Source organism: Pelobates fuscus, chromosome 9 (genome assembly GCF_036172605.1).
Source record: "Pelobates fuscus isolate aPelFus1 chromosome 9, aPelFus1.pri, whole genome shotgun sequence".
In the NCBI taxonomy this organism is placed as follows: Eukaryota; Metazoa; Chordata; class Amphibia; order Anura; family Pelobatidae; genus Pelobates; species Pelobates fuscus.
The window spans coordinates 75740204-75757351 of record NC_086325.1 but is presented as its reverse complement, the minus strand read 5'-3'; the positions used below and the strand labels follow the sequence as shown (position 1 = coordinate 75757351).

The window sequence follows — 17148 nt, the reverse complement described above, 5'->3', positions numbered from 1 at the left end:
GAGAGAGATACATGCAAAGCTGGGAGAGCCCCTCAGAGTTCCATCAGACAGAAATACCGTCCACTGCATTCCCAGTATTCCTGCAATACCAGCACCGGCCACACAGCCCCAAATACCAGCTTTGCTGGTAAAATACCGGTCAGGTGGCAACCCTAGGTTTGACTGATTACTGGCAGACTGACCCAGGGACTGCTGGCACCATAACCACTATAGCACGTTGTAAAAACCAAAGAAAAAAAAAAGTTACTTGCGCTCCTCCCAAATCCCTATGCATATTTAAACAAATGGAGGTTATTTAGTTTCTCCAGTGGCCATGAGAGACTTTAGCCCACCTTCCACGTCAAGGCAAACCTCTCAAGTGGGTCCTACACTAACCTTTCACCTTGCTATAGCTTGTGGTGATTATGACACCTAGAATGTCACTATAAGATTACTTCTATACTAGCATGAATTTGAAATAAAAAATACCAAACAGATAGGCATGTGTACAATAACCATGTGGAAAGCTCAGTGGTTTATTTACTAAAATGTCAACTGTGAGGAAATTACCAATGTCAAAATACCTACGTTGGAAAAACTACGGCCAGGTCAGCTATTTTGGCTTAAAACTTGTAAAGTCCTTGTCATTTCTCCAAAATTTTGGGTTCATATATAAACTCTAAAAAAAAATCCACCATGAATGACCCGGAGAGTGGAGTAATATCTCATACTCAGAACCACTTATGGGGTTATTCATGAAACTGTAGATAGTCGAAAATTGACTAAAATTGAAAATTGACCAATAATATTGTTGGTTAATTTGGTTTTCTTTCCCCAGTTATTTGCAATTCACAAGTCAATTTCCAAATTTGGTGAATTTGCCTTAGAGGATCCCCATATTTATGGGACTTTTTAAAGGGTTACTCCGATCATCATAACTGCTTCAGCCCACTGGGCACTGATGCTTCCGGTGACGCGGGTCCACCTTCTGCAGCTGCAGTACTCAATGTTCATTGTGTCAGCTGATCGCTTTCAGTCAACGACTGACATTCTTTGCAAAAAAGTTGCACAGAATTGACATTAGCCTGCCGGGATGGAGTACGCCACAATGATGCTGACAGAGGTAGAGTTACACTTCCGGCAGTTAAGGGATTGAACACTGTATGTGCATCATTTCCAAGTAAATAGTCTCTGCACCATTACTGCTTCAAATCATGGTGCTTGGATTAACCCTTGAAGTTTTTTTTGTTTTGTTTTTTTTAACAGTTTCCATGTAAAACTGTAATGTACAAAACCATCTTGCAGACCTAATTTTCTATTCTTTAACCAGAAAACTGTAGAATTTATGCAAACAAAAAAGAATTAAATTATCCTTATTAAAAAAAATAGAGAAAGAAAAATATTTTGCATCACATTGCTGCATTACATTGCTATTCTTCCTGCAATTACCCTACCTACTTATACTTTGTTTCTACAGAACCTATTATTTCAACATCGAATACACAAACATAAAACACTTACCACTTCACACTGCTACACAATGCAGAGGTTACACAATGGTGAAATGTGTGTGGAAGAATAATGACATCAATGGTTCCGGATACATTATATTAATCAGATAACTGAAGGTTGAGTGATTTATGAATGTCAATAGAAATCTCAAAAGGCCTTTTTTTCTTTAATACATGCTTCAGCATACAGATCGTGTCTGCCCAAGGATGGTGTAAAGTACACACCTGATTTATACACTCTCTTTTTAGTGAAATGTTAGAAAGCAGGGAAGAGAGTGGTTCTGTCTCCTCAGGTAGTCTCTCTTAATACCAGTTTCAGGAGAAAAGCTAATGCCTGGGTGTTCAACTACCGCTAACCTTGGGAAAATCAGGACATGCATATCCCAGTTCTACCCTGTGAGGAAAGGAACATTGTGTCCATATTGGTGACAGTTTAGGAACGTGCAGATTTCAATTGCAATCAGAAGTTTTATAACACTTAGCAGAAATGCCTGCCCAGCTGTCAAACAGCCAGAGAGGTTTTCTTCCAATTCTGTGCGCATGCTGTACTAGAGCGCACTGAGAAGCATAGCAATGCTGCAATCAAGGTCACACACTAGCGGCTTCAGCACAGAGAAGCCTCAATGAGAAGCCTTTGATTGGAGTATTCCCTGGCAAGGGAAAGGGGAAGGTCAGTCAAGGGCAGCAGACAGAATGTCTGCAGCTTTTGAAAGCAGTTTTATAGAGTTAGAAATAAATTTTTGTGTTTCTAATATTTGAATGCACCTTTAAATAGAAATGGTCTCAGCCTCTCTAAGCAAGAACAAAATACAGGGGAAACATGCTAAATAGGCACCAAGACTCAGGGCATTCAAGTCGGGTAAAGATCTACCCAAACACGTTCATTAGCAAAGGAACAATACAGCAAACATTAAATCAGGGGTAGGCAACCTTTTAGTAGTGCTGTGCCTTCGCTATATTTTTGTATCCTGTTCCTTGTTTGTGAAGATCTCTTCTCTTCGTGGACCATTCTTTTGAGCCATATTCAAATGTGACACTCAACAAACCCCTAACCAGTTCCGGTATTTCAAGTGTTCCAGCTCAAGCACACCTGGTGCAACTAATGAAGTCTGTGATATAACAACTATTTTGCATATTTGTGCTATTCAGAGAGTTGATTAATTTTGAGACTGGAGAAAAAAGAAAAAAAAAAAAAGAATCCTTCACTTAAAGTGGATTTCTCACTGTCTGGGGACTTTGCATAATTTGCAAATATCCCCGACGTGACATCGCCGCTGAAGATCTGGTACTTACTTGAACCTGTCGCTCGTAGGCACCGCCAGCCTCTTCTAACTGCTCCTTTTCTGCTCCTTGTAAGACTCAGCCAATCCAATGGGGAAGCACTGTGATTGGATCAGGCTACCACTTCTGATGATGTCAGCAGACAGCTTGTTTTTGTGAGGCAAACAGCATACAGATCTACAGCTTCAGGCTTGAATACAGTAAGATTTTGCTATATTTATGGAGGCATGAGGGGCCCAGGGGGGCTAGATGGTGGCTTTAACACTATAGGGTCAGGAATACATGTTTGTGTTCCTGACCCTATAGTGATCCTTTAATCCTGAAAAGAACAAAACAGGAATGATTGCCACAGAGGCCATCACGCTATAAACACTTACACAGTATCTGTGATAGGTAGAAAAAGAATCAAGTAAATCATGTTTAACCATTCATGAATTTATTTATGCATGATGAAAAAAAGTCAGATAACCAAATCTCACTTTGGCCTCAATTTAATATTTTGGACAAATGTTTCAAATATTTTATCTACAAACGTCCCAAATAAAGTTTATGGGAAATTTTGTTGGATAAATCATTTGGAAGTTTTCTTTATATATTTGAATTACCGTATATGAAAAGCATATGCAGAAATATTGTTAAACTGAGGCCTTTGTCAGGAAATCTTGTACCAGAATGAGAAGGAAAAATCTTTCTTGACTCCAAAATGACAAATCACATTTCTCCTTGACACTGTTGTCAAGAAAAGGCAGATTTTGAATACATACACACATATATATATATATATATATATATATATATATATATATATATATGTTCTCTAAATGCCATCATATATGATTATACAATATACTTAACTGTAAAATGCACAATGTAAGTGACAACTACTCTCTAAACATTCACAGAGAGCCCCTCCCTGTTCAGATAACTTAATCAGGATTAAATATCTTGACAAAAACCTTGACCCCACTGATATAAATCTGCTTTAATGTATTAAAGTCCTTTAAGTGCCAACATTTCATGAATATATTCAAAAGGGTCAATAATGCCAGAATATAAATGATTTTATATGAAACAGCGCACTGGCTCAAGGTCAAATATTCTTGTAAAATGTGGGGGATTGGTCTGTATTTTACCTCTGCAGGAAATACTGCATAAAAAAAAAAAAAAGAAAAAAAAAGGACAACTTTGCAAGCGCTAAAGAAACAGCACTATAAGAGTACTCCAGTTCATATACTTCACCTAGCAAGATGAATAAATAAATTATAATGAATTAGTTGGCTTTTAGGTTGTGTTGTCGTTTAGGAAGAGACAGCTTCTCTTTACAAAAAAGACACCCACACACTTACCATTGGTGTGTTTCCTACAAATTTTTTCCCTCTTGGAAGAATAAAAAGCCTATTGAATTGAATTATTTTAACTTGTCTGCTTTCAAAAATATGTTTGATATATCTGGTAGATCTGCTTCCATAGTCGAATGGTAGCCAAAGCGTTCTAGAACGGTAGGTAAATGATGATTAATACATTATAATATCAAGTTCAGAACCCATTCCCCTGAGGGCAGCCCCTCAGAGGTTGTCATGGATGAAGCAGCTGCGAAAGATCTACCTTCTGATACAATAGGCCCAGGATAAGACGTCGATGTTCCTTAGCAAAACATCTAGAATACTCATGTCTGTTCTCTTCTAATGCAAGTCTAAGATTCTTTACGCTCAAAAACCATTGGTGATTTTACTTGACTCGGTCTTTGTTGACAAACCTCACATACCAACCATGAAAACAACAACAACAACCAAAGTCATATGTCATTAAAAGATTTAGATAAAGAACAAATACTTTACACATTTTCTCTATAAAATTGATTGGCAAGAAAAACGCAAATCACTGGTTGTGGTTCTTGCATATTGGATTGTATTTCGAGGACACAGCTTTACTATTGGGACACACTATTACTGTATAATGCTTCATTTAGTTCCATTCTTGTCCCAAACATCAAACACAAGGTCAACAGAAATCTGACAATCAGGGCATTCAATTGTGTCATAACGTCTTCCTGTCCTCATGCCTCCCAGTGACTAAGTATATACCAAAAATGTAAAATAAAGCAGCTCCACACTCTGGGATCATTGATGTGTTTTAATAAACCAAACCACAAAAGGTGGACCCAGCACCGTAGTTCCTTTGTCAACCCTGTGAGTGTCTTTGCTACATTTACTTTGACTAAGTATATGCCATGTCTCTGGGCAAGAATGCTTCCATGAAAGAGAACATTGGTAACACCTTAAAAGTGAATTCATAGATCTGTTTCCAAAGCAAAACATGGTGCATTTTGTTAAGAAATGTTTTTTTGAAGCCAAGTATCACTTATAAGAGGCTTAACCAAATCACTGTTCATATAATGTTTACCCTATGCCCCTGATTACTGAACTAACAGGTTAAAATGCACCATTGTTTTTATCAAATTGGATTTAAGAGGAGTATACAATTAGCATTCATCAAGGCAGTGCTTGAATAGTCAATGGAGTTAAATAGTGACTATAATGTCAGTGAATATAAATCAGACCAATGATCTATGGGCTCTATATTATCCTGCCATCTCCAAAGAAGACAAATAAATAAATATATATAAATATATATATATATATATTAGGGGCAAGAAGTGGTATAGGAAAAGTATAAAACATCCCGTGTGTGGGATATAGTGACCCCAACAGGCAGTGTATAACTATTTTTGCGCTGGCTGATAGTGCCACCAACAGGGAAATTTGACGCAAACAGTCATTGGGTGCAATGGGATTAATTCATATATATTGGCTTGGTGTTCAGTTTGTCAGCAGCATTGTCAATAATTTTGGAAAAATTTTAATTCTTCCAATAGTGATTCTCCAATACTCTTATAGACTATAGGACACCAACCTAAATACAATGCATCTACAGATAATCAGTACTAGTTAACCATTTTTTAAAACTGTAAGGTGCATAAAAAAAAAAAAATGATATTACATGTCAATGCTGTAACATTACATGATGATCAAATGCAAAAATAGTTTGTTTGTTTTTTTGCTTTTCTGTGTATAAACATCAAACACCGCTTGCATCTGCATCTACATCTACATATGTCTTTAAAGACAGAGTATCACAGAAAACAATAGGGATTCTAGGTTTCTTGCCTTATGTTTTTTTTTTTTCTGTAATAGTCTCTCTTTAAAAAATAGACCAATATTAATGTAGAACCCTATTGATATTGCAAGTGATTTATGGGCTGCATATGAAAATAAACCACACCCCTTTTGGTTCTTAGAGAATCCAAATAATAGAAAGAGCTCCCTGAATTTAGGAGTTAACAAATCACTACATCAGGCGATTTATTTATCTTTATTAGCCACCATAAATCCAAAATCATGCACAGTGTTTTGTAGGCGTTCAATATTATAGCTGCATTTTGGAATCTTTTTGTACGGAACTCCAATTCAGTATCTTTGATCATTTAACTCACAAATAATTGCCGTTTTGGAATAGTCTAATGGGATTAGCGTTCATTATAAACATTCACCATTTTGGTCATCATCAACAAAGAAACCCAGTTCTAAAATGTTGGTTTTACAAAGCCTTATTCATAACATTGTGTTTCACCAAAATGTGGGTGTTTTGCTTGATGTTAATTCACAATATGTATATTACTATTTGTCCAAGTTGGGTTCTCTTGGTTATTACAGAAATTACATTGTACAATCCTATATTTTCCTCCTCCTATTTCTCTTATTTTTGATCTCTTCTCCCTTCACTAACTGCTCTTTAAATGTATTAATCAAAACCCAGGACTAAAAATGTGATTTGTGGTCTTGCTCACCATTTGTTCGATGAAATCCTGATTGGAACACTGTGATCCTCAGCTCTTGGTGCTTAAGAGTTTTTATCCATTTCTCAATTAACCCTTCACCTATAAAACAAAAAGAGTCTAAGAGGTCACATAGTTAAGATATCCACGCCCATGTTACTTTTTAAAGATTACGGTCTGGTTGGCACATCTGTTCGGAAATCATCATACTTTCTTGCGCATGATAGGTTTATAATACATTCATTAAAAAATATGCACGTTAAAATAAACATATAAAGGGGGACGTGGTTTGGCCGTGCATGGAGCAGGACTTGTGAGTGTTGGGCTTCGCACTCCTGACCTATTAAACCTCCAACTTCAGCCTTTAAATATGCAATTATGGTGCATAACACAAAGATCCGAGCCAAGGAGACTCACCGGCAGCATGGATGATTTCATCTCCACAGTGGATGATCTGACTGGTCCCCTGGTCAACATGGCGCCCGACTCTCCGGGCTCGGAGAGTGTGGAAAATTGCCTAACTGGATTGGCGACTGAGGGAACCCTCGCCCTGATAAGGACAGAGTGGACTATGATCTCAGCCAATATGCTCACAAATGCCGACACAAGTATAGTAATGGAAGTCTGTGCCGCCATCTGAGATTAGGTAGCTGAATTACGTACCAACCTGTTTGCCTAGACACATGATTTAAAGCCTTGGAAACTGAGGCCCAACTTTGTGTCCAACCACACCAGGCTGTGGTGCCAATGAAACATGCTCCTTGAACTCAAAGATTTGGATAACTGTGGATTACCTGAACCAGATAAGGAGCCACTTGCGGTAACACTCAAGGCCCTCTTGAAACAAGTCTTGGGAGCTTGGGAACCAGACACAATCCAGCTGGATCAGGAACATAGGGCCTTAAGGCATCGTAGCCAGGACGGACAGAGAAGAGACGTTGTCTGTTGCCTACACATCTTCAGTCTAAAGGAGATTATGGCGGCCTCCCTCCCAGGTGCTGAGGTCTCCCTCTACCAGGACCTAACCTAAGATGCCGGGAGATCACTGTGTCCTGTAACCGGTACATTGAGAGAGAAACTTACCGTTTAACCTCCAAGCCCAGCTGTGGAATACATGTCCTGATAATATCCCACTTTTCTTTAATTCTCTGTATCAACCTGAGACTCCAAACACCTTTGAAATGCTGCTAAGTTCCAGATATCGACTATGTGGCGAAAACCAGGTGCACCATCTCTGCTGCAGTAGATGATGGTCGAGGAGACTTATGCTATGGAGTCTGACTGCGACGCTTAAAGGCACTACAAACATCTGTGAGCAGACATCGGCTCCGAGGCTGGACTTCATGTCTCGCTGATTGACCAATGAATGATGGGTGACTGTTACCAATTCCAACACCAAATAGCAGGGGAGGTCTTGTTACTCACTAGCACAAACCGACAGGTTCGACCAGCAGATGTAATCCCGGGGGTTTCCAGGGTCAAAGTAGTGAATTATAGTGCATATAGACAGAAATTGGACCAGGATTCCAGCGGGACACAAACGGTGACTCCTGTGCCACGAATAGGAACACCTTTCTAATGCTCTGATAAAGTGGAGCAGACCCCTATCCCTCCCTTCCGATTCCCTTTTTTTTTTTTTTTTAAATCCTTCTCCTCTTCTTCTCACCTCACATTCCTCGTTTCTTCTCTCCCTCATATAATATCTTATCTCTATCATATCAACTCTCTCTAGTCAGAGCATGGTATTGATGGAGGTTGTATAGGGATTGGACATATCCAAGACCCCCTTTCTCCTATCCTACAGCCACCTAAGATTTGGATTTTCTGACAAGTCTTACATAGGATCTTACATAGGATAGGAGCTCTAACGATTTTTGGTATAAATGCATTTGTTTTCACACCATAACTCATGCTTGATTTCTACTTGCCTAAAGTTTGTTGCACGTACATGATCTGTTCTATGTCATCTTACTAACAGGCACATACATGTCTATTATTGCAACTGTTATTTTCTTTATGGATAACAATGATTTTGTATTATCATTTGCAATGACATTAATAAAAGCAACTTAAATTAAAAATGAAAAATAGTAACACCTTTGTAGCCCTTGTATGGGCTTATTTGTGGAAATGGGCTCAGGCACTCTGCACAACAAAGAACAGTAATCTTAAAGTTAATTGCCCCTCATACATGGCATGTGCGTTTACGGTGGGGGTGGACGCTTTAGTCCTTCCCCTGACGGAAGGGAGGAGAGAGGGAGGTATGGAGACAATTTATCAATAGAATTAAAAAAAAAAAAGAAATAAAAAAAAAAAATTAATTTCTTCTTCCACTAACCCCCCTCCCGTTTTCCTATCCATCTGCCTTTCTTTGGAAGAATATTGATGAAAAGGAGAGACGGAACCAAGTACGAAGATCTGACTTACTTAATTAAACCAATATACTGTGCTGAATAATGCATTACAGACGTTTTAACCTCTCTGCCGCACAGATTGGCCTTTTTGTTCTATCTGTATTAAAATGTCTTTCAAATAAATATTGTCAAAAACACATATAAACAAATAAAGAAGTATTTTAACTGCTGTATTTTCCATTTGTCATAAGACTCATTACAGAAGCAACACATATTATTCCAGGAGATGGCAACATATTTATGTCATTTAGCAATTAGGTGTATGCACTTAAGGGATCAATGTCATGTATTTAAAGTGCCAAGAAAAAGTTATATCCACGGCATTCTATGCAAAAAGGTAAAACAGAGTGGATCTGCAGTAACAGGGCATGGCTTCCTGGATCTTGTAAGAAAAACATTATTTCATTCATAACAGTGTGCCACATTGAGACATACATATATGTTAATTATGGAGTAAATAAATCAGTCTCCAGTGTGGTGTAGTACCTAAAGACTGCTCTTCAGGGGAGTCCCCATTTATTCTTGATTGGCCACTTGTCTCAGATGGTGAAACTGGATCAGATTCTGTGTCAGAAGAGAGTGATTCAAATGTTTCACTTTCATAGCTAAAATTGGATCCATCAGTAACAGATTCAAATGAATCTTTGGAGTAGCCTGATCCGCTGCTGACAAGACTACTGTGTTGAATTGATTCTTCATCATTAGAACTGTTTTCAATCTCTGAGAAATACTCCATTGGTTTTCTGAAACAAAATAGATTCAAATATTAACACATGTGAAAAATGATTTGAAACCATTTTTACAGTCCTCGTAAATAATTCAGGAAAAAATAAATAAAAGCACACATTGAAATCAAAAATATTACAGATGAAATTTGTGGAAACTGTCATGACATTTAATGTCAACATTTTGAAAAAGTAATCAATAGGAAATAGAATAACACAGTTTAAAACAGATATATTGGCTACCAGTTAATATATATCATTTCTGTTTCTGATGGATTAATCAAACCCTTTGACAATATATATATATATACACGATTCTGAAAGCCCACTGAAGCAGATAGAGAAAAGGTAGGAAAAAGGTAGGAACATTATCCACGGTTCATGTTGGATCAGGACACATCAGATGCACACTAACACTACATAAATACCAAACATTTAGAGAATCTAACATGTGACCTGCAAGCCACACACAGATCTCAATGCGGAGACTGAAATATTTAGCTTGATTGTTGGAGCTCAAAGTTAAGGAGCCAGGATTTGTGGCACACATCACCCTAAATGCACTGTTGTTACCATTACATCCACATCATAACCAGCATCTATGTGACATACATACATCAAGCAGAAGTCTAATGCCAGCCCTCAATATCATTTGCAGCTCACAAATGCAACAGTGACAAAATTAACATCCAAAATATAAATTCTCTCGTCTAATATCAATGGCGTTCAGCTCTCTACCAAACATGCATTCACAACACATTTATATACTCAGTAATCCTCCAAAAACAAGCAACGAATCAGGATTGGCTGTGATAGCTGCTTCTTAGATGAAATTTTGAGTGAAGTAAGAGGACTACATTCCAAAACTTCGGTGCAAGAGAGGCGCTTCAAGGAAGTATGTTTCATGCATTAGCTCTGTAATGAATTACAAATAGTGCGGTCCTCAAAAGACCTTTATCCTCAAAAAAGAAGAAGAGTTTATGCATTACAAAAGGCACATGGATCACCAATACTATCAAAAATTCATTAATATTCTTTGTCCAAACAGGCCCAAAAGGCAAAAAAAAATAAAAATAAAATTAATTGTGCAAAGTAGGTTACCGACTTTATAAACTAATATAAAGGGCAACAAAGGCCCAGTCCTGTCTATAACCCAATTTAAAATCTATTCCAGCGGTTTCCAAACTGTGTGCTGTGGCGCCCTGGGGGGCCACGACGGGCACACAGGGGAGCCGCAAGATATTTTCCCGGTGCTATGATCATAGCACCGGGAACTGTGCCTCCCTCTCCCCTGCTGTCTCTTTAGGACCGGAGGGGAGATCAGAGATCTCCCTCTCTGGCCCGCTAGCACTGTAATGCTGCAACCGCCAGGGAAGAGAGGGAGGACCCGGGGAAACTCTAACCTGCAGCTCCGCCGGGTTCTCCTCTCACAAGCTCGGAGCATTGCCACGGTTACCACGGCAACGCTCTGAATCTCGCAAGAGTAAACTCTAGCAGCTCCTGAGGCTGTAAGAGGTCACTCTCACCACTAGGACTACCAGGGTTTCTCCACCGGACCACCAGGGACTATTAGTACTGTCCCAGGCAAAGGTAAGCAAGAAGGGGGGATATGAAAATATTTTTAATAAAAAATATATAATAATAATTATTACACATATATATATATTCATGAATTTGCACTTCCACCCCCACAGATCCCACACCACACAATAACTCGACCCACATCCATACACTGGTCCCACACAAACACAGACACACACTGCCCCCCCATACACACAAACTGTACCCCCCCCCACACACACACACACACACACTTTACCCCCACACACACACTGCACTCCCCCCATACACACACACTGCCCCCTCCTACAATCTGCCCACACACACACTGTACCCCTCAGGCACAAGCTGCCCCACATACACACTGCATCCCCACCCACCCACAGCCCCTACCCAGCAGATCCCAGGTAAGTTGTCAAACTGTTCTTAAACAGTTTCACTACTTACTCTGGGACGGCACTTTGGAACTACTGGTACCATAACCACTACAACGTGCTGTAGTGGTAATTGTGCTGGATTGTTTCTTTAAATAATCTACCAGTGCCCCTCCCAAGATTAGGTTCTGGATCTGCACTTGAACGGCAAGCATTTCTGACGAACAGGGGCCCAGTTAAAGGGACACTATAGTCACCTGAACAACTTTAGCTTAATGAAGTAGTTTTGGTGTATAGAACATGCCGCTGCAGCCTCACTGCTCAATCCTCTTCCATTTAGGAGTAAAATCTCTTTGTTTATGAACCCTAGTCACACCTCCCTGCATGTGACTTGCACAGCCTTCCATAAACACTTCCTGTAAAGAGAGACATATTTAGGCTTTCTTTATTGCAAGTTCTGTTTAATTAAGATTTTCTTATCCCCTGCTATGTTAATAGCTTGCTAGACCCTGCAAGAGCCTCCTGTATGTGATTAAAGTTCAATTTAGAGATTGAGATACAATTATTTAAGGTAAATTACATCTGTTTGAAAGTGAAACCATTTTTTTTTTCATGCAGGCTATGTCAATCATAGCCAAGGGAGGTGTGGCTAGGGCTGCATAAACAGAAACAAAGTGATTTAACTACTAAATGACTTGAGCAGTGAAATTGCAGGGGAATGATCTATACACTAAAACGTTCCTTTAATGCCGCTGTGCTGTACATATATACAACCTATAAATATTTTTTGACTTTGGGTGCCTTGGTAAAATATTAAGGGCGCCTTGAACCTAACAAGTTTGGGAACCACTGATCTATTCATTAAACAAAGATGGCTTACTGAAAGCTTACAATCGGGGACATAAAATGTAAAATATCCACGCTCTGTTTTCATTTATTTCATGCCTCCTACAAGTGCCATTAGAAGATAAAACACTTTTAGGGAGGATTTAAAAGTTCTTAATTTAGTTTGTGAATTACAAAATGAAGCTGCACAGCACAGCAAAAAGACATTTGCTGTTCACTAATTAGATTTGATTTTTTTTTTATTTATGTTCAACAAATACGGTATGAGACAACTGTTCAAAGTTCTTAAGAAATGAATTTCTCCCTAAAGTCATCAAGTTTCCTAAATATTCGTAGATTAAATTTCAGAAATCCATTCTAGAACTTACTAGTAACAGCTGCTAGAACAAAACCACTTGAAATCTTTGTGCAAACATAATTTGTATATCTAAAGACATGGAAAGGAGCAGTATTCTTTTTTCCCCATGTATGCTTGCTTTTCAAGAACAGTATTTTCCAATTTAACATCCTGGAGTTCATAATTTTATTGGGCAAAATAGCAAGGGAGCTGCACATGTGCTCAGTGTAAGTCCCATAGGCACTGGAATACTAATCGAGGGGTGGCAGTCCACCCCAGGTGCCATTCATTAGGGGCATGCCTGGGGGGTTTGCAATCTCCCGGTGACCGGCAGGAGGGGAGTACACTGCACAGTGCACCCCTCCTGAAGGCCACAAAATGTAATGTGGCAGAGCAGGTGGACTGCGGTAATGGAGCCTCTGTTCCTCTACCCAATCTGATAGGAAGATCTCATATAGAGTACAGAAGTGCTTCCTGCCAAACCAGGTACAGGCAGCAGAGGCTCCTCCGACGGGGACCCTCTGCTTTAGGTGAGGCTGAGCAGGCTAAAAAGCTGAGGGAAAAGGGGCTGAGGAGAGGAGGAGGCTAATGAGTGGAGGGAGGCTAAATAAAGCACAGGAGGGGAGGGGGGCTAAAGAGGGCTCAGGAGGTAAGAGGAATTAAAGAGGGCACAGGAAAGGAGGCTAAAGAAATTACAGGAGGGAAAGGTGGCTAACTAAAGGCACAGGAGGGGAGAGGGGAGGGGACAAAATAGTTCACGGGGGGTAAAGAGGGCACAGGTGGAGAGGGGGGCAAAAGAAGACCACATGAGTTGGGGGGGGCAAAAGAAGGCCACAGAAGGCGTGAAAGGTAAAAATTAGGGCACACGATGGAAGAGGAGGGCAAAAGTAGGTCACATGAAAGAAAGGGGGCAAAAGAAGAGCACCAGTGGAGAGGGGCAAGAAAAGGTCACATAAGGGCCTGAGGTGGGACAAACACACACAGAGGGGCTGAGACGGGACAAACAAAAGTTGGTCTGGGGGCACAAAGAGACACACAGAAGGTTGGTGGGACAAAGAGGCATATAGAAGCACTGGGGGGACAAAGAGACACACAGAGGGGCTGGGGAAAGGAGAAAAAGAGACACACAAAGGGTTGGGGGAGAAAGACACACAAAGGTTTCTGGTGAGGACAAAGAGTTTAACATTTTAAAGGGGGTGGGGGGGGAGGAATGCTCTAGTTATGCCCCTGCCCATAGGGATAGAACAAATTTGAGGCATTTGTTCAGCCACTTGAGACAGCATCATGTGGAAATGAATGATTTTTTTTTGTTTATGCCCATTTCCCAACATCACTCTCTGTCACCAATGAATGGGAAAGAGAACTGGCAGGGCGTACTAAAGTAAGGACAGACTGCCACCACACACCATAGCACTAACTATTTCAGAAACTCTGCACTTGTATCTAGGTGCTGTTCACAACTTCATTAAAGGAACACTATTCAGTCAAGAACACAAATGTGTATTCCGGACCCTATAGTGTTAAAAACCTAATAGCCTCTTAAATAACTAGTGGCAAGCAGGGTCTAGGGGTCCACGTGTGTGCTGGCGCTGGCTCCGCCCCAATCTGTCTCCTTGGCTGACATCATCAGAATTGATAATCTCAGCCAATCACAATGCTTTTGCCTGCTATTTATAAGTCATGTTACAATTTTTTTTTACAAATAAAGATGCACTATTTATGAATTACCTTGTTTATATATTATAGATGGCCAGACTGGCAGCAGGGTAAGCTTGTAAGGCAGTACCCCTCAGACTGGGATTGCCAGGCAAGTTTCTGTGGCCAGGAGGGCTAATGATTGTAAGGGTGTACCATGCCACCCTAACAGCATTAAGCCCTTATTGTGCAGGGCGGCATGGTACACCGGAACAGTGTTGAAGGGTTACTCTAACCACCATGACCACTGCTGAAATTAGAAGAGTTATGGTGGTATGAATCAGTTGCACATTCAGAAATATTTGCACTTTTGTGTCTGGGGCAAGTTGCATCACCGGTACTTGTGACCTAGCCAGCCCTGAACAATTGCAATTTTTGCATTTCTGTGCAAAACAATAGGTCTGTCTATGTGCAATGTGGCAACTGAGTCGACTTTATAAGCTTATACCTTTGAAGGCAATGCCTGCATGGAAAACCTTGAATGTACCCTGACTCGCATGAGTCGCCTAAAGGTAAGTTACTGCTCATTATTATTGGGTTTTTTTTCCCCCTTTTTAATTGAAATGAGGAAGTGGGGGATGACTAGTAAATCAGTAATGCCCAACAAGGCATTCAAAATAAGAAAATAATTGGAATGAAAAAAAGGTTGGAATAATCCTATATGGGCACTTTAAAACTGAAGAAAAATGCTGTTCATGAAAGATTACATAATGGGGGGGGGGGGGGGGGGCATGACCGCCAAGATGGCCGGACGTGTCTGAGTAGCTCCTGCACCAAAAAGCTACTAAATGGGATATACCTCTCACACCAACGCTGGAAACGGCACAAAACAACCAGCAAATTTGTCACTTATCGGTGCCGTCGATATTAGCCCAGAAAACCCTCAAACTGGCACTCAATTCGACCGTCTGGTCCTGCAGCCTACCAACTTGTCTGGGGATGCGGCCGATCTCCCGACAGCAGTCAAGTGGCTCCCAGCGACTTCATTGTCACCTCGTCGTCCCCACTCTTGTGACTGGTGGGGGTTATCCTGGTCCCCACTGGGGAAACTTATCTGCACCACTGGTTCTCAGCCGAACCTCCAACCACGAGGCGAGTCCAAGATAGCGGCCACAGAGAAATGCCTACCAACCCAAACTGGCTCAGCAGGCCAGGAATGGAGAGAGTGCTTTGACACTCGATTCAAGCAGCAATGCTGGGAATCATGGCATTGCATGAACTGCCAACCACGTCTCTCTACCTTGCCTGTCACACCGTTGGTTCCGGAGGCTGTCCCAGTCCAATCTGGGACAGGAACCCACGTGGGGCCTCTTCCCCTCCACTGCCCACACTCACGCAGGGCACCTGGAGGCTCACAACCTCTGCAAGCTCACAAACCTCCTGCCAAGACAGAGAGGTCTCCTGGACACCAGGCTAGGGCTCCTATTGAAGCCGGGTCTGAAGGTGGAAAGCAGACATGGCACCTGGAACTGTCTCCACTGTCTCTACTTCAGACCAGCACACTCACGCAACAACCGGTGAATGAGAGGGGAGAAGGAATTACACCCAGCATTGACCTATCCTACAAGTGGCTTCGGCTGATCATTCTAGGCAGACTCTATCTACCCTGTTTCCAGCTACAATTGTTCACACCTGATATGCGAAGATTCTGTTTGTTTTTATGTGATTTGTACCCAGTGGCATTATCCTCATGCATTAATCCATTTCAAGGCAGTGCAAGTTTTGCTTGGTGTAAACCACACGCTTCTGCTTTTATCACTTCAATCCTAACACTGCATTGCTACTCTTTAACTCATTCTATTCTATCCTGTACAGCAGCTGTCAGTATTTATGTCCATGACTCATACTCCATCTCCCCTCACCTATATACTGGCATATTATGCATTAGCCTGACTATTCTATACAAACTGTGCAGTCCTCCTCTGTGCCATGCTGCTGTCCAACCTGCAATGCCTGGATTTGCTGTTGTGGCATTACTGGTTTGTGTGTACCTCTGCACACACACAAAAACAAAAGATTACATTACAGATTACAACTATTTTTTTTTAAAGGAATCATTTAATTATGCATGTTAAACAATAAATAAGCTTCCAATTAAAGTGCACAGCTAGACTATATAGACAACACCACCATTACGGCTGCTTATGGACGTGAAATATGGACTCACCATGTACTCCAGCACGGCTTTCAGCTTACTTACCACTCGTTAAATGGCACACATCAAGGGTGCACTGGTATGTGCTTCCATGATAGTTACTGTATAATACAGGGATCTCTTCCGCTAGCTACATGCCGTTGCCATAGGGACACTGTGTACCAGGAATAGAGACCCCGCGGCAAACGCAGACGCGTCACTTTGGTTCCGAGAGAAGAGGAGTCAGTACAGAGATAGTAAAACTTGGAGGAATGGCCTGTTAAAGCTGAGCTACAGCTCCTTTAGTGCTACACGAAAGTTTATTGCATTTGTAGCTCTACAATGGCTGATAGCTCTTGTTTTGCCAATTAGTTTACTAAACCTTTGCATTCTTTTCAAATATTTTTTTTATTGAAAATGTTTTGGGGTTGTTTTTTTTTGTTGCAATATTTAACAT

At 40.7% G+C, this 17148-nt stretch overlaps 1 protein-coding gene across 2 annotated transcripts in view; it reads right to left on the bottom strand.

The window, feature by feature from the left end:
- The window catches only part of C9H8orf48 (chromosome 9 C8orf48 homolog), a 31033-nt gene extending 14249 nt beyond the window's left edge, over positions 1–16784 (bottom strand). For both annotated transcript variants that reach the window (XM_063430973.1, XM_063430974.1), the window contains exons 1-3: positions 16725–16784; positions 9507–9763; positions 6619–6708 (exon numbers count right to left, since the gene is read on the bottom strand). In XM_063430973.1, the coding sequence (XP_063287043.1) occupies positions 6619–6708; positions 9507–9756 (340 nt within the window). In that variant the 5' untranslated portion in view covers positions 9757–9763; positions 16725–16784. The remainder of the gene's footprint in view (positions 1–6618; positions 6709–9506; positions 9764–16724) is intronic.
- Positions 16785–17148: the final 364 nt, after the last annotated feature.